Raw genomic sequence first — 25899 nt, 5'->3', positions numbered from 1 at the left:
GAAGATGGAGGGAGAAATCGGGATGCTGGCAGCCACCAAAATTTATAAGAGGCACGGAGGGACTCTCTTTAGTAGGGACCGTCTCAGGCAAACTGGCACACATGGTCATGCTATCTTATTTTCTCTTTTTGGTGACACCATTTGTCATGTGGTCTCCTAGTTCCATGACCAGGGATCGAACCTACACCCCCTGCACTGGAAGCAGGGACTCCTCACCACCGGATTGCAAGGGGGGACCCTATGCAAGGGAGGATTCTCTCCAACAGCCCTCAGCAAGCACAAACCTGCTGACACCTTGATTTTGGGCTCCAGGACACACATTTTGAACTTCTGGTTTCCAAAATGTGAGATAATAAATTTTTGATGTTTAAGCCACCAATTCTGTGACTACCCCCCTCTGGTATTCTTGCCTGGAGAATCACATGGACAGAGGAGCCTGGTGGACTACAGTTCATGGGGTCACAAAGAGTTTGACAAGAGTGAGCAACCTTTCACTTCACTTTCACTGTGGTCATCTGTGACAGCAGCCACAAGAAACAAACATACTAAGTACATCCTTAAAACATACATCTATACACATTTGTGAATATATCTGTAGGAAAAAAATCACCAGAAGTGGAATTATGAGGTCAAAGGATATGTATACTTTAGAATCTGGTATATATTTACCAGGGATTCCCTTGTGATTTAGACAGTAAAGAATCTGCCTGCAATGCAGGAGATCCAGGTTCAATCCCTGAGTCGGGAAGATCCCTGGAGAAGGAAATGGCAACCCACTCCAGTATTCTTGCCTGGAGAATCCGATGGACAGAGGAGCCTGGCGGGCTACAGTCCATGGGGTTGCAAAGAGTCAGACACAACTGAATGACTAACACACACAGATATTTACCAAAACGTCCCGCATAAGCATAGCTCTAACTTCAGCTGATGACTACAACAAGAATGCCCATCGGCACATGGAGGGTGGCTTCCAACCCCCACCTGGCCTCCTGCACACACATTTCATTGACACGTGAAGTTGTGAGTCTACCTCTGGCTGTCAGAATGTGAGCGGAGGGGAGGTGCCTACCTCCAGGGAAAGTGAGGAGACACTGTGCGTTCTCCACTTTCTCTTTTCATCTCCACCAGCCAGAAGTCCCTTCAAGATCCTGGGAAAGCCAGTAGAGCCCACTAGATGGGAGGAACCCATCGCTGAGTCACTGAACCACCACTGGAGAAATACTGTCCACTAACCAGAAACATCCGCAGAACTCTTACACAGGGAGCAATATATTTCTATCGTACCCAGCCTCTGGAATGTTGCCTTTTTGTCACGTGACCCTAACTAATACGCTGTGATACTATTTTTTAAATACAAACATCACATCTCCTGTGTCTCTTGCATTGGCAGGCGGGTTCTTTACCATGAGGACCACTTGGGAAGCCCTAAAGAGAAGAGATACTTCTGATGCCAAATTCATTACGTGGAAAGAGAGGCTTGAAGATAGGTCGGCCCCATAGACTGTAGCCCGCCAGCCTCCTCGGTCCATGGGATTCCCCGGGCAGGAATACTGAGGTGGATTGCCATTCCCTTCTCCAGAAGAACTTCCCAACCCAGAGATCGAACCCCTGGTCTCCTGCCTTGCAGGCAGATTCTTTACCGTTTGAGCTACAGGGAAGTCTCCTGGAAGATAGGGACTATTCCATAGTGAGAGATCAGTGGGATGGGTGATGCTGTGGGGAGTATGAGGCTGTGGAGGAGGTGGGGGTTCCTGCCAGAGTGGTGTCCTGGGTGGGGAACAAAGCCCACGGTGGCTCGTGGGAGCCTGGACGGTCTGTCCACTGCAGTGGGGGCGGGGGGTGTCTGTTTTCTCTGTAAACTGGAGGGTAAGACACGTCAGGGCGGAGGGCAGGGAGCTGCTGAGAGAGGAGGTGTGATGCAGCTGTGGAGGGGGAGAATCTAAGGACCCGGGGCGCCCCCCATGACCGTGATTCTGGGGTTCTCTCTGCCATGCTGCTGGAATGTTGGTTTTAACGACGGTTGGGGGTTTTGCCAAACGAATGGGCCCCAGGGAGAGAGACCTGCCAGGGTGGTTTCATGCGCCCTGAGGCCTGTGAGGGGGTGCTCAGATGTGGGGGTGCTGAGGGTGGCTGCTCAGATGTGGGGGTGCTGAGGGGGGCTAACAGAGCCATCTGAAGACCCCGAGAGGTGATGAGGTGTCAGAGGCAGGGCTCTGAGGGGGAACGGAGGGTTATGATCTAGAATGACCTGGGGGAACATCAACCTATAGCCATCTGGAAATCGGGGTATGGGGGAGAAACTGGCCCCCACTTCACAGCCGCGCAGAGAGCATGCTCATGGGAGAGCCAGGCTTTCTTTCTCTTTTATTCTGTTTTCTTTCTCTTTTTATTTGAGCTTATGTGAAAAAAATCCACAAATACTCCTTTAATCCATGCGTGATCGCCAACATTGTTTTTTTTTAAGGAACTCTGTAAATACTAGTTATAGCTTTTAATCTTGATTACTCTGATGAACATATTATTGTTTATATTTTATTCTGCACATTACAGATTTTGTGTATTCTGACTCAGGCTTTCGATGCGATGCAAGGAAGGAGACAGCCTCCCTGGTGGCTCACATGGTGAAGCGTCGGCCTGCAGTGCGGGAGACCTGGGATCGAGCCCTGGGTGGGGAAGATCCCCTGGAGAAGGAAATGGCAACCCACTCCGGTACTCTTGCCTGGAAAATTCCATGGGCGGAGGAGCCTGGTGGGCTACGGTCCATGGAGTCGCAAAGAGCCGGACACAACTGAGAACTTCACTTTCACACAGAAGGAGACACTGAAGGGGAGGCTGAGTGTACGAGGGATTCTGTGACTGTTCCACAGGCTCTCGAGAGCCTAATGGAAGGATGTCGGGTCAGCGTGAGAGACGGCTACATACTCTGTGGCTCCTTGGGACCATCAAAAATGGGAACAAAGGACACGATGGGACCACCCAGGATGGTCCCCAAGCAGATTACGGGGCCCTGGACACTCTACATTCTAGTGAAGTTCCTCATTCAACAGCTGCTATTTTTTTTTTTTTTTAATTGGAGGATAATTACCTTACAATATTGTGTTGGTTTCTGCCATACAGCAACATGAATCAGCCACACGTATACATATGTCCCCTCCCCTTTGAGCCTCCCTCTCACCCCCCACCCCATCCCAGCCCTCTAGGTTGTCACAGAGCCCTGGGTTTGATCTCCCTGCGTCATACAGCAAATTCCCACCGGCTCTCTACTTTACACATGGTAATCTATACACTTCCATGAGACCCTTCCGAACCGTCCCTCCCTCTGCTGCCCCCGCTGTGGCCACAGTCTGTCCACATCTGTGTCTCCACCGCTGCCCTGCAAACAGGAGCCTCTGTACCATCTTTCTAGAGTCCACATATATGCATCGATGTGCCATATTTGTTTTTCTCTTTCTGACTTACTTCACTCTGTATAATAGGCTCTAGGTTCATCCTCCCCATTCAGTTCAAGTTGTGTCCGACTCTTTGCGACCCCATGAACCATAGCACACCAGGCCTCCCTGTCTACCACCAACTCCTGGAGTTCACTCAAACTCATGTCCATGGAGTCGGTGATGCCATCCAACCATCTCATCCTCTGTTGTCCCCTTCTCCTCCCACCTTCAATCTTTCCCAGCATCAGGGTCTTTTCCAAGGAGTCAGTTCTTCACATCAGGTGGCCAGAGGATTGGAGTTTCAGCTTCAGCATCCTTCATTCCTTCTAATGAACACCCAGGACTGATTTCCTTTAGGATGGACTGGTTGGATCTCCTTGCAGTCCAAGGGACTCCCAAGAGTCTTCTCCAACATCACAGTTCAAAAGCATCAGCTTTGGCACTCAGCTCTATTCACAGTCCAACTCTCGCATCCATACATGACCACTGGAAAAACCATAGCCTTGACTATATGACCTTTGTTGGCAAAGTAATGTCTCTGCTTTTTAATATGCTGTCTAGGTTGGTCATAGCTTTTCTTCCAAGGAGTAAGTGTCTTTTAATTTCATGGCTGCAATCACCATCTGCAGTGATTTTGGAGCCCCCCAAAATAAAGTCTCTCACTGTTTCCACTGTTTCCCCATCTATTTGCCATGAAGTGATGGGACCAGATGCCATGATATTAGTTTTCTGAATGTTGAGTTTTAAGCCAACCTTTTCACTCTCCTCTTTCACTTTCATCAAGGGGCTCTTTAGTTCTTCTTCACTTTCCCATTAGAACTGTTTCAAATGTGTTCTGTTTTATGGCTGAGTAATATTCCGTCATATATATGTACCATAACTTCTTTATCCCTTCATCTGTTGATGGACATCTAGGTTGCCTTCATGTCCTAGCTAGTGTAAATAGTGCTGCAATGAATATTGTGGTACCTGTGTCTTTTTCAGTTATGGTTTCTTCAGGGTATATGCCCAGTCCTGGGATTACTGGGTCATACGGGTAGTTTTGGTCTTAGTTTTTTTTTTTTTTTCCCCTGACAATTTTCTATTAACATTTGACCTGTAGCAGGCACTACAAGAGAGACCCCAGCTGGACCCAAATCTGACAAACATCTTTCCTGGGGAGCTTGTGTTCTGAGATTGAGGCTATGATATGCCAGGTCCATCCCTCTGTCCAGGAGAACTCAATTATCATTTGGTTCTGGTGGGTTTGACTGTCCTGAAATCGCACCTCCTGAAACTGTGAACAAATAACTGAGATTCTGAAACTCTTTCTCTGTGCCATGTTAAGTGCTTTTAAAGGGAGTGTTTATTTTCATCTTCATGACAGCCCTATGGAATTAGGTGTATTGTCATTCCCATTTTAAGATGAGGACCTCGAGGCAGACAAAAGTAAAGCAGCCTGTTTGGATTTGGGAGCCAGCAAGTGGTGGTGTCAGGATTTGAACATGGAGCCCATGGTCTTCACCCAGGCTCCCCTGCCTGCTACCATCACAAGCAAGAGCCAGAAAAGCCTAATCCGAAATCTCTGTAGATCAGGGGTGCTGCTCAATCACCACAGCTCTGGAGTTAAAAGATTTTTCTTTCTATTCCAAACTTACTCCCCATCCGCCTTCTATAGTCACCCACTCCGTGATCAGGTCTCACTGTCCCTTCTCTCTCAGTTAAATGGCCAAATGCCGCTTGAGGTGGTGACTTACCGTTTCAAAACTGCCAAGGGAATTCCCTGGCAATCCAGTGGTTAGGACTCCACGTTTCCATTTCAGGGGGCCCAGGTTCAAACCCTGGCTGAGGAACTAGGATCCTGCGAGCTGTGAAGTATGGCCAAAACAAACATACAACAACCAAAAAAAAAAGAAAAAATTTCTGGCAGAAAACGCTCGGTGGAGGAAAAAGAGAAGTTGCCAGAGTGGACGTTGATTCAGGAGCAATAAGCCATTCCCACATTTGTCTATCTGACAATGCCTTGCTGCAGCATCTGGCTCGGGGTTTTTTTGAGCATGGAACTCGGGAAAGACTCTTTGAAGTGTTCCTCTGTTTTTCTTTGTCAGGCGCGTGCCCTTCTGTCTTTCAACACTCCAGCACAAAGCACTGGCTCAGTGGATCTCAGTTTTCCAGAGCCGGAGGCAACCTCATCAATTCCTACTCTTGATTTCTCTTGTTTACATTGCTAAGCATTGCAGGAATGAGGCCATCAGGCTGTGAAAGGAAGATGACACGGGTTGTGTTACTATGGTTGTGTTGCTATACCAATTAGACTGGGTTCACCTACAAGCAACTTTGTCCTGAAAATAGTGACTTAATCTATACAGAAGAACACAAATATCCATTACTGCCTGGTATGGTGGCCCATGATGTTACAGACCCAGGCTCCTTCTATCTCACTGCTTTAACACACATGGCTTTCTTTTCTAAGGTCATCTCATAGTCCAATATGACTGCTGGAGCTCCAGCCATTACTTCTCCATTCTGGGTGACAGAAAAGAGAAGAGGAGGAAGTCACCTTTAAAGAGACAGTGATATCTCCACCCCTTCACTTTAATTTCTTTGTCCAAAGCTTTATTATCTGGCTACCCCTGGATGTAGAAAATACTAGGGGATGTAGTGTTTTACTTGGCAGCAGTGTATCCAATTAAAAAAAAAATAGTGCTCTTTTGCTAGGAGAAAAGGAAAGAATTTGGAGGCACATAGCAGACTTTGTCAGAGAAAGCAATGGCACCCTACTCCAGTACTCTTGCCTGGAAAATCGCATGGGCAGAGGAGCCTGGTGGGCTGCAGTCCATGGGGTCGCTAAGAGTCAGACACGACTGAGCGACTTCACTTTCACTTTCCACTTTCATGCATTGGAGAAGGAAATGGCAACCCACTCCAGTGTTCTTGCCTGGAGAATCCCAGGGACGGGGGAGCCTGATGGGCTGCCGTCTATGGGGTCACACAGAGTCGGACACAACTGAAGTGACTTAGCAGCAGCAGCAGCAGCAGCAGACTTTGTTATAGGTTCAGTTCAGTTCAGTTCATTTGCTCAGTCATGTCCAACTTTTTGCGACCCATGAATCGCAGCATGCCAGGCCTCCCTGTCCATCACCAACTCCCGGAGTTTACCCAAACTCATGTCTGTTGAGTCGGTGATGCCATCCAGCCATCTCATCCTCTGTCATCCCCTTCTCCTCCTGCCCCCAATCCCTCTCAGCATCAGAGTCTTTTCCAATGAGTCTTTTCCTTTGCATGAGGTGGCCAAAGTACTGGAGTTTCAGCCTCAGCATCAGTCCTTCCAATGAAAACCCAGGTCTGATCTCCTTTAGGATGGACTGGTTGGATCTCCTTGCAGTCCAAGGGACTCTCAAGAGTCTTCTCCAACATCACAATTCAAAAGCATCAATTCTTCAGCGCTCAGCTTTCTTCATAGTCCAACTCTCACATCCATACATGACCACTGAAAAACCATAGCCTTGACTAGACAGCAAAGTAATGTCTCTGCTTTTTAATATGCTATCTAAGTTGGTCATAACTTTCCTTCCAAGGAGTAAGTGTCTTTTAATTTCATGGCTGCAATCACCATCTGCAGTGATTTTGGAGTCCACAAAAATAAAGTCTGACACTGTTTCCACTGTTTCCCCATCTATTTCCCATGAAGTGATGGGACCTGATGCCATGATCTTAGCTTTCTGAATGTTGAGCTTTAAGCCAACTTTTTCACTCTCCTCTTTCACTTTCATCAAAAGGCTTTTTAGTTCTTCACTTTCTGCCATAAGGGTGGTGTCATCTGCATATCTGAGGTTATTGATATTTCTCCTGGCAATCTTAATTCCAGCTTGTGCTTCTTCCAGCCCAGCTTTTCTCATGATGTACTCTGCATGTAAGTTAAATAAGCAGGGTGACAATATACAGCCTTGACATACTCCTTTTCCTATTTGGAACCAGTCTGTTGTTCCATGTCCAGTTCTAACTGTTGCTTCCTTACCTGCATATAGGTTTCTCAAGAGGCAGATCAGGTGGTCTGGTATTCCCATTTTTTTCAGAATTTTCCACAGTTTATTATGATCCACACAGTCAAAGGCTTTGGCATAGTCAATAAAGCAGAAATAGATGTTTTTCTGGAACTGTCCTGCTTTTTCGATGATCCAGCGGATGTTGGCAATTTGATCTCTGGTTCCTCTGCCTTTTCTAAAACCAGCTTGAACATCTGGAAGTTCATGGTTCACGTATTGCTGAAGCCTGGCTTGGAGAATTTTGAGCATTAGTTTACTAGCATGTGAGATGAGTGCAATTGTGCAGTAGTTTAAGCATTCTTTGGCATTGCCTTTCTTTGGAATTGGAATGAAAACTGACCTTTTCCAGTCCTGTGGCCACTGCTGAGTTTTCCAAATTTGTTGACATATTGTGCGCAGCACTTTCACAGCATCATCTTCTGAGGTCAGGGGCGGCACCCGAGAGAGCTACCCCACGTCCGAGGTCAGGAGCGGCGGCCGAGAGGAGCAACTCCACGTCCAAGGAGGGATGGCTGCGAGGGCGGAGGAGGGCCGAGAGGAGCTACTCTACATTCAAGGTCAGGAGGGGTGACCTCATCCAAGGTAAGGAGCAGCAGCTGCACTTTGCTGGAGCAGCTGTGCAGAGATACCCCGCGTCCAAGGTAAGAGAAACCCAAGTAAGACGGTAGGTGTTGTGAGAGGGCATCAGAGGGCAGACACACTGAAACCATAATCACAGGAAACTAGACAATCTAATCACATTAGGACCACAGTCTTGTCTAACTCAATGAAACTAAGCTATGCCCTGTGGGGCCACCCAAGATGGACAGGTCATGGTGGAGAGGTTTGACAGAATGTGGTCCACTGGAGAAGGGAATGGCAAACCACTTCAGTATTCTTGCCTTGAGAACCCCATGAACAGTATGAAAAGGCAAAATGATAGGATACTGAAAGATGAACTCCCCAGGTCGGTAGGTGCCCAATATGCTACTAGAGATCAGTGGAGAAATAACTCCAGAAAGAATGAAGGGATGGAGCCAAAGCAAAAACAATATCCAGTTGTGGATGTGACTGGTGATAGAAGCAAGGTCTGATGCTATAAAGAGCAATATTGCATAGGAACCTGGAATGTTAGGTCCACAAATCAAGGCAAATTGGAAGTGGTCAAACAGGAGATGGCAAGAGTGAATGTCGACATTCTAGGAATCAGCGAACTAAAATGGACCGGAATGGGTGAATTTAACTCAGATGACCATTATATCTACTACTGAGGGCAGGAATCCCTTAGAAGAAATGGAGTGGCCATCATGGTCAACAGAAGAGTCCAAAATGCAGTACTTGGATGCAATCTCAAAAACGACAGAATGATCTCTGCTCATTTCCAAGGCAAACCATTCAATATCAAGGTAATCCAAGTCTATGCCCTAACCAGTAATGCTGAAGAAGCTGAGGTTGAACGGTCCTATGAAGACCTACAAGACCTTTTAGAACTAACACCCAAAAAAGATGTCCTTTTCATTATAGGGGACTGGAACGCAAAAGTAGGAAGTCAAGAAACACCTGGAGTAACAAGCACATTTGGCCCTGGAGTACAGAATGAAGCAGGGCAAAGGCTAATAGAGTTTTGCTAAGAGAATGCACTGGTCATAGCAAACACCCTCTTACAACAACACAAGAGAAGACTCTACACATGGACATCACCAGATGGTCGACACCGAAATCAGATTGATTATATTCTTTGCAGCCAAAGATGGAGAAGCTCTATACAGTCAGCAAAAACAAGACTGGGAGCTGACAGTGGCTCAGATCATGAACTCCTTATTACCAAATTCAGACTTAAATTGAAGAAAGTAGGGAAAACCACTAGACCATTCAGGTATGACCTAAATCAAATCCCTTAAGATTATACAGTGGAAGTGAGAAATAGATTTAAGGGACTAGATCTGATAGATAGAGTGCCTGATGAACTATGGACTGAGGTTTGTGACATTGTACAGGAGACAGGGATCAAGACCATCCCCATGGAAAAGAAATGCAAAAAAGCAAAATGACTGTCTGGGGAGGCCTTACAAATAGCTGTGAAAAGGAGAGAAGTGAAAAGCAAAGGAGAAAAGGAAAGATATAAGCATCTGAATGCAGTGTTCCAAAGAATAGCAAAGAGAGATAAGAAAGCCTTCTTTAGCAATCAATGCAAACAAATAGAGGAAAACAACAGAATGGGAAAGACTAGAGATCTCTTCAAGAAAATCAGAGATACCAAGGGAATATTTCATGCAAAGATGGGCTCAGTAAAGGACAGAAATGGTATGGACCTAACAGAAGCAGAAGATATTAAGAAGAGATGGCAAGAATACACAGAAGAACTGTACAAGAAAGATCTTCACGACCCAGATAATCAGTGTGATCACTCACCTAGAGCCAGACATCCTGGAATGTGAAGTCAAGTGGGCCTTAGAAAGCACCACTATGAACAAAGCTAGTGGAGGTGATGGAATTTTAGTTGAGCTATTTCAAATCCTGAAAGATGATGCTGTGAAAGTGCTACACTCAATATGCCAGTAAATTTGGAAAACTCAGCAGTGGCCACAGGACTGGAAAAGGTCAGTTTTCATTCCAATCCCAAAGAAAGGCAATGCCAAAGAATGCTCACACTACCGCACAATTGTTACAGTTACTGTCCTGTATTATAAGAAAGACTCTTTCCCTGGTGGCTCAGGTGGTAAAGAATCTGCCTGCAATGCAGGAGACCCAGGTTCAGTCCCTGGGTTGGGAAGATCTCCTGGAGAAGGAAATGGCAACCCACTCCAGTATTCTTGCCTCCGAATCCCATGGACAGAGGAGCCTGGTGGGCTACAGTCCACGGGGTCAAAAAGAGTTGGACGGGGCTGAATGACTAACACACATTATAAGGAAGAAGATGAAGGTCATGGGTCAGGAAGAACTGGGACACATACATGCGCCTGGTGCTGGGCTCTGGACAAGCTAAGCTAGAAAATGATATGCAAGCAAAGTGCTCTGAGGTGGCTGATCTAAGGGTGATTTATGCTTCCCCAGAGCAGCCTGGAGGTGGGACACACGGGGGCTGCTATTTAAATGGTAAAAATAAGACATTAAATTTGTCTCCCAGCCAATTCAAGTGGGAGTCCACTCTATTTCATCATGCCAGGGATGAGGGCCAGCACTACGGGGTCCCTGTCAGTCTCTATTTATTCTGACATCCAGCTAATCACTGAAGGATCCTTGACAATGTCAGAGAGTCAAGCTCAGGACTTGGCCCATCGCTCATGAATTCAGACCAGTTATTAGAAGCCATCATGCACAGGGCTTCCCTGGTGGCTCAATGTGGTAAAGAATCCGCCTGCCCACTCAGGAGACATGGGTTTGATCCTTGGTCGGGGAAGATTCCACGTGCCATGGAGCAATTAAACCCATGTGCCACAACTATTGAGCTGCTACTCTAGAGCCTGGGAACCGCAACTCCTGAGTGCATGTGCCTCAACTCCTAAAGCTCAAGTGCCTGTGCTCAGCAACAAGAGAAGCCACTGCAGTGAGAAGCCTGGGTACCACAGCTAGAGAGTAGCCCTGGCTCACAGCAACTGGAGAAAAGCCCATGCAGCAATGAAGACCCAGCGTAGCCAAAAACAAATAAATAAATAAAAATTAAAAGAAAGAAGTGTCCTTGCATAATCCAGCTTCCCCAAACTCAGTAAGCCACCCATGTAGAAGGAGTCTCAGGTGGGACAAGTTAAGAGTCCCCACTGGCCCAGATGTTGCCACTGTGACAATGACAAAAAGTGTCCTTCCTCTAGATGGATGGAGTCCCTGATACATGGCTCAGTCATAGGACAGTGTTTGTGGAAAATAAGAAAAATTGCTTTCTCTAAGGAGATGCAGCTGCGAGCTGAGTCTCAGCTCCCACACAGCCAGGAGCATTTGTGCAGTGCACAACCTGAGCTGCTGTGAACGGCAGCCCCAGTAAAGAAGATGGCGACTAGGGGCTGGCATCATGTTTCCTGGCCACCCAGAGAACCATAAGCGGTTATTTCCCAAGTGTGAGGAGTACCTCGTATCCAGCCCCACTGATGAGTGTCCTTCCTCCACCCTGCCACCTGAAATAACCAAATTCTTTTAAACATATGTGAAACACCATCTTTAAGACATTGGATGTCAGGCGAGGAGGGGCAGCACTTCCCTAACTCCCCTGCCTTGCGGGCAGCGTAGGAAAGGGGCAACCTAGGGGTGGGGGCCCCAGTGGGCCACCTGAGTTGAAGACATAGAGATGAGGGTCTAGGGAGACCAAGGGGACCACAGCTGCAGGGCCAGGGTGTCAGGGATAAGAGGCGGGCACAGGCAGGGAGAACCCGGAGGTGAGCAGAGGCCCCCTTGAGAATGTGGTTGAGAGCTCGTCACATGTGCTTGTGAGGGAACCACCCGAACCCAGGACCAGAAAACCACGGGAAAGGCCTAGAAGGAACTACATCCAGAGCTCTACGAGGACTAGAGGTGCCCGTTCCCCGAGCCAGACTGGAAAACATCATGGCGGCTGGCCGGGCACTCGAAGGTGATGAATAATTAGCTCCAGAGAAAGGGTGGAGCTGTGACTTTGGGAGGTTCTGCCCCACGGGTGATTGCAGAAGGAAATGGCAACCTGCTCCAGTGTTCTTGCCTGGTGAATCCCAGGGACGGGGAAGCCTGGTGGGCTGCCGTCAATGGGGTCGCACAGAGTCGGACACGACTGAAGCGACTTAGCAGCAGCAGCCCCATGTAACCCACGGTTCTGTTTATCACCCTGGGCCAGCTGTGTGATGACCTCCCCACAGCCAGCCCAGCTCCATCTGTTCAGGGAGCGTCTGGTTCCCCCACGCCGAGGACTGGAGCCGCGGAGAACCAGCCAGTCCCCCTGACCTCACCCAGCCACCCACGTTCTTGCTGGGAGGTGGCTTGGTCTCCAGCTATTGAAACTCACTCTCAAGACAGCAAGGTCTCGGGCTCATGCGTAACTGGGCTGTTTGTATCCAAGGAAGTGCCATGTTTCCCACAGCTTTATATAAACTTCCTCTTACTGAACGCATCTGGGTTCACAGGCTGCGGAACTTTTCTTTGAGTTTCTAAACTTAGCAGCTTTCCTCCTCACTCTGTTCCCCAAATATGGGTTCAGCTAGAGCCTGCGCTCTGGGAAGCCGAAGGTCTGGCCATGTACCCAACTCAGCCTCGTGACTGGGGTGCAGTGAGGTGGGTAGGGCTGGGCAATAAGGCAGGGGTCAGATAGCAAGGTGGGGGGTAGCTGCCAAGAAGGGCCACCCCTGGAGGCAGGGGCAGGCACCCACGTGGTGACCCCCGCCCCCCCCGAATCCTGTCTCGATGGAAAAAGAAGTGGCACCTTCAGACCCTGCCAGGGGCAGGTAGCCCACCTGAAGCCAAGCTGCATGCCAGGATCTTAGCCACACCCCTAGGCACATTGTTGTTAGGTCGCTAAGTTGTCTGTTTGTGACCCCACAGGCTGCAGCACGCCAGGCTTCCCTGTCCTTCACTATCTCCCGGAGTTTGCTCAAACATGTCCATTGAGTCAGTGATGCCATCCAACAATCCATCCTGTGTCATCCCCTTCTCCTCCCACCTTCAATCTTTCCCAGAATCAGGGTCTTTTCCAGTGAGCCGTCTCTTCGCATCAGGTGGCCAAAGTATTGGAGTTTCAGCTTCAGCATCAGTCCTTCCGATGCATGAGTCTTTCCCAGGCATGAGCTGTTCTCTAAAGTGCCTATTCTTGCCTAAATGTAATCCTTTTGTGTTAAAACATAGGTTTTATTATTACTTGGGGCCAGCAAAGCCAGCAGATGAGAAGACAACGGCCTCTGAAAAGATGCAGCTCATTATTCACAGTTCCCAAGAGGAGAGGGGAGCACACGGCCCCATGCAGAGCCACACGGGGAAGCACCAGGGTCTATCAGGAGTTGGAAGGAGTGCGTGGGAGAAGTGAGAAACAGCCTTTACTGTGGTCTAACTAGAAGGAATGGGCGAAGCAGGGTAAGCAGGCTTGGGACTGGCTATTGCGAATAATTCCAGCCAACTCCGGAGGCCAGGGCTGTGTGGTACCCAGGCTAGGGCAGAGGGATAAGTGGCCCTGAGTGTGAGAGCCCTTTGAGAGCTCAGCGAAGGCAGTGATTGGGGTGGACTCGGGATTCGTTGCTTTGTACCCAACAGCTCTGCTCCCAGGAGAACTGATTGTTGTCTCTAGGAATCAGCTAACCCGGGAAGTCCCTCCAGGGCCAGCAAAAGCCCACGGTCAAAGCATCGGAAACCACATGGATGTCTCACATCTCAATTTTGACCAGGATGGGCATGGATAGAGCCTTTGTACCCTGAACTGCTCAGCCATTTGGCTGCCCAGGGGCTTCCCTGGTGGCTGAGCTGGTAAAGAATCCATCTGCAATGTGGGAGACTTGGGTTTGACCCCTGGGTTGGGAAGATCCCCTGGAGAAAGGAAAGGCTACCCACTCCAATATTCTGGCCTGGAGAATTGCTTGGACTGGTTCCCTGGTGGCTCAGATGGTAAAGCATCTGCCTGCAATGCGGGAGATTCGGGTTTGATCCCTGGGTCAGGAAGATCACCCACTTGGAAAAGGAAATGGCAACCCACTCCAGTACTCTTGCCTGGAAAATTCCATGGGTGGAGGAGCCTGGCGGGCCACAGTCCATGGGGCCACAAAGAGTCCGACACGACTGGGCGACTTCACTTTCTTTCACTTTTGGCTGCCCACTGCTGTCCTCTTCCTTCCATTGGTCGTGCAATAATGCGATCCTTCATTTTACACATTTGATGTTTTAGGACCTTGTGTCTTGAATTAACGGCTAAGTTTTTATACCATCACACTGTTTATTTATGTCTTCTGTCAAACATATCATCTCAAGTAATCCTTCAACAACCTTGAGGTTAGATGTGGCAGATAAGATTGGTTAAGTATTTAATATCCATTCTCCCTTTCTTCCTTACCAGCAGAACTCCAATTGTATTCAAGGTAGTAACACACCTGGCTGAAGTACTGACTACTCTGTACCCCTTAATAGGTAGTAACAAGGATGCAACAACCAGTTCTAGCCAACGTGATATGAAGGAAAGAGGTCCTGGGGACTTTTTCAGGAGGGAGCAGACACAAGTGGCACCCACATTGTAGCCTCCTCCTTTTGCCCCTCCTCTGTCCTCCTGCCTGATATATAGGTCGGGCGCTTAAAGACATGAGAGCCAACTTTCAGGCATAAAAGCAGAAAGCTTCAAGCCCCGGATGATGGAGTAAGAAGGCAGAAGGAGCCTGGGTCCTCAGCTGCACCAATCCCAAACTTTCTGCCTCCAACCTCCTGTTATATGAGAAAAACGGTACCTCTATTTTAACGAAATTACTGTGACTATGTCTTTGGTGCATATGTGTGTGTGCTCAGCCAGTCCGAATCTTCGAGACCCCATGGATTGAAGCCCACCAGGCTCCTCTGCCCATGGAATTTCCTAGGCAAGGATATTGGAGTGGGTGGCCATTTCCTTCTCCACGGGGTCTCTCCCCCTCAGGGATGGAACCCACATCTCGTGCGTCATCTTAATGGATGAAATAGACAATGTTTTTACTTTCTTTTGTGAAGGAAACTGAAGCTTATAACGTTAATAAAATTATCTAAGGCCTGGCAGCTCTTAAATGACAGCTCCTCTAGCCTCTATGGACTGAACTGTGTCTTCCCAAAATTCATGTGGTGAAGCCTGAACCTTGAGCATCTTAGAATGTGACTGCATCTGGAGACAAGGTTAAATGAGGTCGGTTAAATGAGGTCATTGTTGTGTGCTGGTCTCAGCTGCTAATAACCATTGTTGTGGCTGGACCAGCCGTTGTGGTTATGATTGCAAGACACACTGCAGCAATAACCATCAGGAAATTGGAGAAAAAAACAAAACTACTATTTGAAGGACCCAGAAATTACATGGTTTCCCCTGGGGGCAGACAGCGAGGCTGTGGTAGAAAGAGTGTGAACACAGGTCCAGGGTTCTGCTTATACTGGGGTCAAGGGTGGGGGCCTAGGGTTTCATGGGCTCACTATTGCTGAGTTCAAAACATAAGAGTGGGAACTTGAAGAGAAGAGAAAAAACAAGCTCTTTAGAAAGATCTCTAAAACAAAAGAGCCTCAGTGGGGGAAGATGGCTTTGGCTCTTTATCTAGTCCCGTGGCTGGCAGTGTATTTATTCAATCAAAGCTTAAGTCAGGCACTCACATTACAAGAAAGAGAAAACCTAGTTTCCAGGGCTTACGGCTTACACCAGTCATAAGTGGAGAAGTGTTAGTCACTCTGTCCAACTCTGCAATTCCATGGATTGTAGCCCACCGACCTCCTCTGTCCATGGGGTTTTCTAAGCAAGAATACTGGAGTGGGTTGCCATTCCCTTCTCCAGGGGATCTTCCTGACCTAGGGATCGAACCCTGTCTCCTGCACTGTGGGCAGATTCTTTATCATCTGAGCCACCAGGGAATCCCTAAGTCATAAGGGTGGGGCCCTAATCCAGTAAGACTGGTGTCTTTGTTTTTATTCAGTTGCATTGAGCTCTTTGTGACCCCATGGACTGCAGCATACCCAGCTTCCCTGTCCTTCACTATCTCCTGGAGTTTACTTAAACTCATGTCAGTTTGGTTGGTGATGCATCAGGGTCTTTTCCAGTGAGTCGGCTCTTCGTCCTTATAGGGAGAGGAAGAGACACCTTCCTTTAAGATACCTTATAGGGAGAGGAAGTGTGTGTAGACAGCAGAACAACCTTAAGGACCCAGAGAGAAGGTGGCGGGTGCAAGCCAAGCCACAGAGGCCTTGGAAGACACCAAACCTGCTGGCACCTTGATCTTGGACTCTGGGTCTTCGTTTTCCCCTCAGCTACTTGCATGTTTGGGGTTGACCCTGCTTCCTTGTCTCCCCTTAGCTCCCCTACCTCATCCTCCATACTCAGCCTCCCCCGGGAGAGGGGGCTCCAGAGCACCACCCTGGAATTCCATCCCTGTCATGTTTTGGAAGAGTATCTGAAAGCAGGATGAAGTGTGGAAGGATGAGCATCATCTGTATAGTGTGGTTTGTGGTTTACAGCCAGTCACATGGGACTTGAATTTTGTCAAATGCCTTGTAGGCATCTATGGATATGATCCTGTGATTTTCCTCTTAGCTCTGTTAATATGATAGATTTCTTACTATTAAACCATCCTTGCCCTTCTGGAATAAATCCTACTGGGACATGAAATGCCATACTTAATGTACTTTTTATTCAATGTCCTTATATTTTTATTTTTTAAACTTGCATTAATATTTATTAGTAATATAGGACTCTGTCAGTTGCAATTAGTAATATTATATTAGCTTCATAAAAGTAACTTAGAAGCTTACATTCTTTTTCAATTTGCTGCAAACTTATGCAAATCTGCAATTAATTGGTCTTTAAAGGTTTCATAGAGTCCCCTGATGAGTCTGTGCCTGTAAATTTAGAATTTTCTGTCTTCTATCGAAGTTGTCTGTATACATATTCTATCTCTATTTGGGTACATTTTATTTTCCTAAAAATGTATCTATTTCATCTAGGTTTTCAAATTTATTTGCCTAAACTAGTAGGCCACAGGACTGGAAAAGGTCAGTTTTCATTCCAATTCCAAAGAAAGATAATGCCAAAGAATGCTCAAACTACTGCACAATTGCACTCATCTCACACACTAGTAAAGTAATGCTCAAAATTCTCCAAGCCAGGCTTCAGCAATACATGAACCGTGAACTTCCAGCTGTTCAAGCTGGTTTTAGAAAAGGCAGAGGAACCAGAGATCAAATTGCCAACATCCCCTGGATCATCAAAAAAGCAAGAGAATTCCAGAAAGACATCTATTTCTACTTTATTGACTATGCCAAAGACTTTGACTGTGTGGATCACAATAAACTGTGGAAAATTCTGAAAGAGATGGGAATACCAGAACACCTGACCTGCCTCTTGAGAAACCTATATGCAGGTCAGGAAGCAACAGTTAGAACTGGATATAGAACAATAGACTGGTTCCAAATAGGAAAAGGAGTACATCAAGGCTGCATATTGTCACCCTGCTTATTTAACTTACATGCAGAGTACATCATGAGAAACGCTGGGCTGGAAGAAGCACAAGCTGGAATCAAGATTGCCAGGAGAAATATCAATAACCTCAGATATGCAGATGACACCACCTTTATGGCAGAAAGTGAAGAATAACTAAAAAGCCTCTTGATGAAAGTGAAAGAGGAGAGTGAAAAAGTTGGCTTAAAGCTCAACATTCAGAAAACTAAGATCATGGCATCTGGTTCCATCACTTCATGGGAAATAGATGGGGAAACAGCAGAAACAGCATCAGACTTTATTTTTTTGGGCTCCAAAATCACTGCAGATGGTGATTGCAGCCATGAAATTAAGAGATGCTTACTCCTTGGAAAGTTATAACCAACCTAGATAGCATACTCAAAAGCAGAGATACTACTTTGGCAACAAAGGTCCGTCTAGTCAAGGCTATGGTTATTCCAGTGGTCATGCATGGATGTGAGAGTTGGACTGTGAAGAAGGCTGAGCACCGAAGAATTGATGCTTTTGAACTGTGGTGTTGGAGAAGACTCTTGAGAGTCCCTTGGACTGCAAGGAGATCCAACCAGTCCATCCTAAAGGAGATCAGTGATCAGTCCTGAGAGTTCATTGGAAGGTCTGATGCTGAGGCTGAGACTCCAATACTTTGGCCACCTCATGCGAAGAGTTGACTCATTGGAAAAGACCCCGATGCTGGGAAAGATTGAGGGCAGGAGGAGAAGGGGACGACAGAGGATGAGATGGCTCAGTGGCATCACCAACTTGATGGACATGAGTTTGGGTAAACTCCGGGAGTTGGTGATGGGCAGGGAGGCCTGGCGTGCTGCGATTCATGGGTTCGCAAACAGCTGGACACGACTGAGCGACTGAACTGAAACTAGTAAAAAAATATTAGCTGAATTTAAAAAATTCTTCCCTTCAATTATTTTCCTCTTATCATTTCTTACATTGTGTATTTGTGGTTTGCTTCTTTTAAATTATACCAGCTAATGTTTTTCCAATTTTGTTGATTTTTTTTAAACTACTGTTTTTTGATGTATTAATAACATAACTCATTAAATTTCTAGTTTGAACTTCATTAATTCCTTCCTTCTGCTTTCTTTGTTTTACTCTCTTGGTCTTTTTCTAGTTCCTTGCTTAGCCATTTAATTGATTTATTTCCATTTTTATGGTTTCTGATATTTATTTCTGTATATTTTTCTAGATCCTGCTTCAGTAGACTCATAAATTGACATGTTCTTTTTCATTATCCATTACTTTCTAGAAGTTGTGCAACTTCATTTAGAAAAATCTGTGTCTTACAAGTAGCTTATAGTAAGTGTTAGTCGCCCAGTCGTGCCTGACTCTTTGTGACCCCATGGACTGCAGCCCACCAGGCTCTTCTGTCCATGAGATTTTCCAGGCAAGGATACTGGAGTGAGTTGCCGTTTCCTTCTCCAGGGGATCTTCCAGACCCAGGGATCAAACCCAGGTCTCCTGCACTGCAGGTAGATTGTTTACCAACTGAGCTACCAGGGAAGCACAGGAGGAGGGCCTTTTGTTGGTTTTGATATTAATGTGAATTTCTAAGAGGTTTGTGTTTTGTTTTGTTTGCACTGTGATCGGACAATGCTAGCTGCATTTTTATACTTCAGGAAATTTAAAATTTTCTTTGTGATCCTCTATGTGCAAATCTGTTAGATGCAGTGAAAGTTACAGGTGAAGTAAAATGATATCTGGGAGTTTTTTTGGAAAGATCTCAGAATGGGTACCCTGGGAGGACAGAGGGAACACGATCAGCAGAACACTGATCACTTTTGAAACTGAATGGTGTATACTTGGGGGTTCATCATGATTTTTATTTTCTGCACTTTCAGGATAAATTTCCATTTTTCTGGTAAAAAAAAAAAAAAAAAAGTTGACATCCTCTCCCCGGGTGGTAGTATTAGAATTATTTTTAGTTTCTTTCTTTACTTGTTTCCTATTTTACCCCAATGTTTTAAAAACTGAGCACATACTAATCGCAGAGTTAAAAGTCCCCTTGTACAGGCATTTAAAGTAAAGACAGGGACTCCCCTGGTGGCCCAGTGGTTAAGAATCCACTGCAGAGGGCACGGGTTTGATCCCTGAACAGGGGACCAGGGTCCTGCACCGCACAGCTAAAAGAAAAAAAAAAAAGACAATTTCTTAAAGTGAGTAAAAATGAAAATACAACATGTCGGCTTAGAGAAATTATATGGGAAAAGTAGCAAAAAAGAAATAAATTTAGCCTGATAATTGGGTTCTGACTGGAAGATGCTCTGGGTTCCCTAGGCCTTGACGTAGGGCTTGCCCTCACCAGGCCAGGTCCGTCGGTTCCCACAGGTGACCGGAAGTGGCCACTTGGCCTCAGGGAGGATGGTGCAGAGATGGCAGATGGATGAGCTGGCCTTGGGAAGACAGGACGTTTCACTGGAGTGAGGAAAGCTCTGTAGGAACATTACTTGCGGCCCATTTGACGCTGCCGGTCTAAGTTGGCGTTTCGGTCTCCACACCTCCTCGTGGGGAAGGGTGTCACCCCGCTTCTGGAAGGCACATCCTTGGGGTGGGGGTAGCGTGGGCCTCTGCACACCTCAGCTCCACACGCACAGCAGGACACTTCCTGGAGACATCCTCTCCTATTTGAAAAACGTTCTACGAAGGTTTGGGGAGATTTTCTATTTGAGAAACACAGGACTGGAGGGAGGCCTCAGAGAACAGACAGAACCTGCTGCCCCATTTCAACTGTGCTGATGGAAACAGTCCATTATAAATGCCTGTCCCTAAAATGTTTTCTCTAAAAAATGTAGACGATCTATTATACACGGTGAATTCTGTACCTTGGTGGCTCAGATGGTAAAGAATCTGCCTGCAATGCAGGTAGACACAGGTTCAATCCCTGGGATGGGAAGGTTGCCTGGAGAAGGAAATGGCAACCCACTCCAGTGTTCTTGCCTGGAGAATCCCAAGGACAGAGGAGCCTGGTGGGTTACAGTCCATGGGGTTGCAAAGAGTTGGACACGACTAAATGACTTTCACTTTTTCAATGGTCAATTTGTGTCATTTATTTTTTTGATGTTTGTCAATTTTTTACTTCCTTTCAGTTCAGTTCAGTTCAGTCATTCACTTGTATCCAACTCTTTGCAACCCCATGGACTGCAGCACGCAGTCTTCCCTGTCCATTGCCAACTCCTGGAGTTTACTCAGACTCATGTCCATCGAGTCAGTGATGTCATCCAACCATCTCATCCTCTGTCGTCCCCTTCTCCTCCTGCCCTCAATCTTTCCCAGCATCAGGATCTTTTCAAATGAGTCAGCTCTTCACATCAGGTGGCCAAAGCATTGGAGTTTCAGCTTCAACATCAGTCCTTCCAATGTACACCCAGGACTGATCTCCTTTGCGATGAACTGGTTGGATCTCCTTGCAGTTCCTTTAGCATAAAGGTAATAAAATCCCATATTCAATGATTAAATCAGATTTACCTTCCAAGGAAAAATCAACAGCCATGCCACCTGAAAACTCCTCAGATCAATACTAAGTTACCTCTAGAAATGCCAAGCATTTTCAGACTTGGAAATAGTTGCAAGAAAATGTGGACATCTGTTCAGGTGAGCTGAGTTCAGTTTGTGAGGGTCTAACAGCTAAACTCTGGAGAAGGAAATGGCAACCCACTCCAGTGTTCTTGCCTGGAGAATCCCAGGGACAGGGGATCCTGGTGGGCTTCCGTCTATGGGGTCGCACAGAGTCACACACGACTGAAGCGACTTAGCAGCAGCAGCAACAGCTAAACTCAGACCAGCTCTCAGTTTTGGGGGCTGATTTACACAGTTTTACCTCCCTTAGCAGTTTTACCCCCATCTCTTTTATTTTACAATCATAAGTGATTTAGTTTCAATATAAGATTCTGACAGCAGGAACTTTTCTTGGTGTGGCTTTGTTGTTGTTCAATCGCTAAATCATGTTCAGCTCTGCGACTCCATGGACTCTAGCATGCCAGGTTCCTCTGTCTTCCACCATCTCCCGAAGTTTGCTCAAATTCATGACTATTGAGTTAGTGATGCCATCAAACCACCTCATCCTCTGTCATCCCCTTGTCCTCCTGCCCTCAATCTTTCCCAGCATCAGGGTCTTTCCCAATGAGTCAGTTCTTTACATCAGGTGGCCAAAGTATTGGAGTTTCAGCTTCAGCATCAGTCCTTTCAATGAATATCCAGAATTGATTTCTTTTAGGATTGAGTGGTTTGATCTTCTTGCTATCCTTTAAATGACTCTCAAGTGTCTACTCCAACACCACAGTTCGAAAGCATCAATTCTTCAGTGCTTAGCCTTCTTTATGGCCCAGCTCTCACATCCATACTGGAAAAACCATAGGAAAAACCACTGGAAAAACCATAGCTTTGACTTGCACAGCTTGCAGGATCCTAGTTCCCTGACCAGGGATTGAACCCAGGCTCTTGGCAGTGAAAGCACAGAGCCCTAACCACTGGGCATCCAGGGAATTCCCAGCAGGAGCGCATTTTTTATTTTGCTAATTTACTACTGAAACACACAGAGCCTCGAGGACCTGGTCCGGCACAGTGTAAACAGCGGAGGGGTCAGGGCCAAGGCAGGGACACAGCTGTGGTTATGCGGCTGCTGAGCAAGGCCGGTTGTAGGATCAGGGGTTTCAGTGACAAAACTGCAAACGGGGTTTTTGGTGCTTTGCATTCTGCCTTTAGTGATGATGCTGGCTCACGGCGTCTTGGAATCCTGCCCTGTGACTGGAATAGCAAGCCAGCTGTGGTGCTTGTTTCCTTATTCTGAACGCAGAGTTCAGTCTATTCAAAGGAATGACAGACTCAGCTTCAGCCTGTGGGAATTTATTCATCTGCTAACCTCTGCCATGAGAGTGTGGCCCAGGATCCTAAGGGCAGAGTCCTGTGACCGGCGTGTGCTAGGCCTGCCAGCAGGCTGGAGTCCCTCCTCCAGCTGGGACGCAACCCCAGACTTGTTATTAATCACTCAGGGCAGTGGTTTCAGAGTCGAGCCAAGTGTCTATTTGTTTAAAGCATCTCAAGGATGGGCTCACTTGGGCTTCCCTGGTGGTCCAGTGGTTAAGACTCCACTCTGAGCTTCCACTGCAGGGGGCGTGGGTTCAATCCTTGGTTGGGCCACTAAGACCCTGCATGCCTCACGGCCAAAAAAAAAAGGGCTCAATTCTCTCTCCCCCTTTTCTGTGGTTGGTGAACCAAAGCAGACTTAGGACCCGTGGCCCCATCACTGTTGGCCTCAGACACTAAAATAATCGATGGCTGCTGTCTGCCTGTTCTGGAGAAGGCACCCCTATTTGGGGCCCTTCGCAGATGTATGTTCTGTGGACCTTCCCTTCCTGAAGTTCACTAGCACATTGTTTAGCATCTAGGTATACATAGACTATTCCAGTAGTCATGTATGGATGTAGAGTTGGAACATAAAGAAAGCTGAGTGCTGAAGAATTGATGCTTTTGAACTGTAGTGTTAGAGAAGACTCTTGAGAGTGCCTTGGAATGCAAGAAGATCCAACCAGTCCATCCTAAAGGAAATCAGCCCTGAATGTTCATTGGAAGGACTGATGCTGAAGCTGAAACTCCAATACTTTGGCCGATTCATTGGAAAAGACCCCTGATGCTGGGAAAGATTGAAGGAGGGAGGAGAAGGGGACAACAGAGGATGAGATGGTTGGATGGCATCACCGACTCAATGGACATGAGTTTGAGCAAACTCCAGAAGATAGTGGAGGACAGGGAAGCCTGGTGTGCTACAGTCCATGGGGTTGCAAAGACTTAGGCAAGACTTAGTGACTGCCCAACAACAAAACTGCCTAAGATTGTGGCAGCTGATTCCAAGCTTGATGGCACTTTCTTCACAGAGCAGTTGGCAAGGAACTAGGTAATTCTGTGACAGAAATACTGCCTGGGGTTTCAGTTTGCCAGCTGAAGGGGCATGGGGTGGTGTCAAATTTTATTATGAGCATTCCTGGTCTCCTTGAAAGAAGAAACAATCATGTGAGAAGACAAGTTACATAGCATGAGATCACAGACCCAGTCTGGCCCCCAACAGACAGCAGACACTGCGTTTCCTTGATATTGATCCACAGATGTATGGGATTTAAAAATAAAAAGTCACATCAAGACTTAATGCTTAAGCTGATTCATAGACTGCTGTTTGGCAAGATGACTTCCGCTAAGTTGATTTCTTGGGAAGTCCTGGGTGTGGCGCTTGACTCTCTACCCTTGAAGTGAAAATGAAAGTTGCTCAGTCGTGTCCAAACTCTTTGTGACCCCATGAACTATAAAGTCCATGGGATTCTCCAGGCCAGAATACTGGAATGGGTAGCCCATCCCTGAGCTATCAGGGAAGTCCCTCTACCTTTACTAGCGACATGACCAAAAATGACCCATCTGAGGTCACCAGCAGCTTCCTCAGGGGCTGACATGAAGGGAATCAACCTACAGAAGCACAGAGTGAGCCGGGATGGCCCACCTCATTTCCTTATAGACAGATGACCATGAAGGGGTGGCTGCAGTGCTTGTAAGGGGCGACTTCAGGAAGGACAGACCTCAGGGTGGGGGTGTGGTGGGGGCTTTCCTGGTGGCTCAGCTGGTAAAGAATCCACCTGCAATGCAGGAGACCCCGCTTCAATGCTTGGGTAGGGAAGATCCACTGGAGAAGGGACAGGCTACCCACTCCAGTATTCTTGAGCTTCCCTTGTGGCTCAGCTGGTAAAGAATCTGCTTGCAATGCAGGAGACCTGGTTCGATCCCTGGGTTGGGAAAATCCCCTGGAGGAGGGAAAAGTTACCCACTCCAGTATTCTGGCCTGGAGAATTCCATGGACAGAGGAGCCTGGTGGGCTACAGTCTGTGGAGTTGCAGAGTTGTACGCAACTGAGTGACTTTCACTTCCACACTTCAGGATGGATAGAGCTCAGGGGGTTATGAGGCAGAGAGGTTATTGTTTGTTTCATGTCAGTATCCAATAAAAGGAGTGTGGTGTGATTTTTTTTTTTAATAGTTTTATTTACGTGCTGGGTCTCCGTAGCTGCTCTGGCTTTTCTCTAGTTGAGGTCCACGGGCTCTAGGGAGCGTGGCCTCCAGCATTTGGGCATGTGAGCCCAGCAGATGCCGCTCCTGGGCTCTAGAGCAACAGGTGAAACGGCTGTGTTCCCTGGGCCCAGTGGTCCTGCAGCACACGGGGCCTCCCGAATCAGGGCTGAACCGTGTCTCCTGCATTGGCGGCAGATTGTTTACCACTGGGCCACCAGGGAAGTGCAGAATTCACAATGACGTGGAAACAGTGATTCTTAAGAAGAGCTACTGTGATCATGTGGCTTAACGTTTATTTGCAAGTCGAGCGTGGCTGTCATGCCTGCACATCAACTAGACATTGATTAGAGCGGGTGCTTCTCAAGTGAAGTCACAGGATCTTACTGCAAACTTTATATCATCTAAGGACACAAGCTCTCCACGGAGACGTTTAAGATCATAATGAATGTTACGCCTAAAAGTAACATTGTTAAGTCAAGTATACTTCAATAAAAATTAAAAGAATGGAAGTCAACAAGAAAACCAATGCAAACTTGATTATACAAAATTTGACAATCAAGAGTAAGGTACAGTCAAGTTACAAGCCACTTTAGAAGATGCAGTCTCAAGAACAGCAGAAATGCGAGTAGGTAGTCAGCTCTGGGAGGAGATGGCAACCCACAAGAGTCTGAGCGAGCCTCGCTGGCGTGTGAAGGGCAGGGGCAGACCTGGCCAGTCCCTGCCTAACACTACGGGACCAGGCCTGGGAACTGAGGGTCCCGGCTCCTGCCTTGGGCTCTAGCACAGCAGTGGGCACAAGGGAGACCAGGGCAGGGAGCATCCGTGTCACTTAGCTCCTCCTCGGAGTGAGCACGATGCCTTTCCTCCTGCTGGGAGAAGAGTCCTCTATGGGCCAAATGAAGCAGGACCAGATGTGTGGGCCGCCCCTGGCGGCACAGCCTGAGAGGTGTCCTTGAGCTGCAGAAGCATCCACACTTGCAGAGATGAGTTGGGAGAATTTAAAACTCAAAAAGGTGAACCAGAAAGCCAGGCGGGATGGCAAGTGAGCCAGGGCATCCTGTGGCTGGATGGCCACCGAGCCAACATGGCTCGCCTCCGGCAGTCTAGGTGCCAAGCTCAACACGCTGGGAGCTGCAGGCTGAGCCCACGGGGACAACCGTCTGTCACCAGGGTCTGTGTTCGGTTTCGGGAAAAGCCCAGAAATGACACAGGGATCTGTCCCGTTTCAAGGCTAGCCTGCTCTGGCCACTCAACTTCCCTCACAGGAGCGGCCTTCACACCTGGAAGACAAGGCCAGCCAG

General features: G+C 47.3%; 1 protein-coding gene across 5 annotated transcripts in view; it reads left to right on the top strand.

Annotated features, from left to right (window-relative positions):
• Nucleotides 1–25880, top strand: part of EVA1C (eva-1 homolog C) — a 145203-nt gene extending 119323 nt beyond the window's left edge. The window contains exons 8-9 of one of the 5 annotated variants that reach the window (XR_009493455.1): nt 7856–13459; nt 16380–25880. Coding sequence is in view for 3 of the 5 variants with exons in the window: in XM_059883498.1 (XP_059739481.1) it covers nt 7856–8124 (269 nt within the window). In the remaining 2 variants the exon portion in view is untranslated. Of the gene's footprint in view, nt 1–2550; nt 4099–7855 lie in introns of those variants that run through there. The other 4 variants (XR_009493453.1, XM_059883498.1, XM_024988259.2 and 1 more) reach the window with 4 other exon arrangements.
• Nucleotides 25881–25899: the final 19 nt, after the last annotated feature.

The sequence above is a fragment of the Bos taurus genome, chromosome 1, assembly GCF_002263795.3.
Source record: "Bos taurus isolate L1 Dominette 01449 registration number 42190680 breed Hereford chromosome 1, ARS-UCD2.0, whole genome shotgun sequence".
NCBI classification, from domain to species: domain Eukaryota; kingdom Metazoa; phylum Chordata; class Mammalia; order Artiodactyla; family Bovidae; genus Bos; species Bos taurus.
Note: the sequence above shows the minus strand (reverse complement) of the source record. Positions and strands in the feature narration are given on the sequence as shown.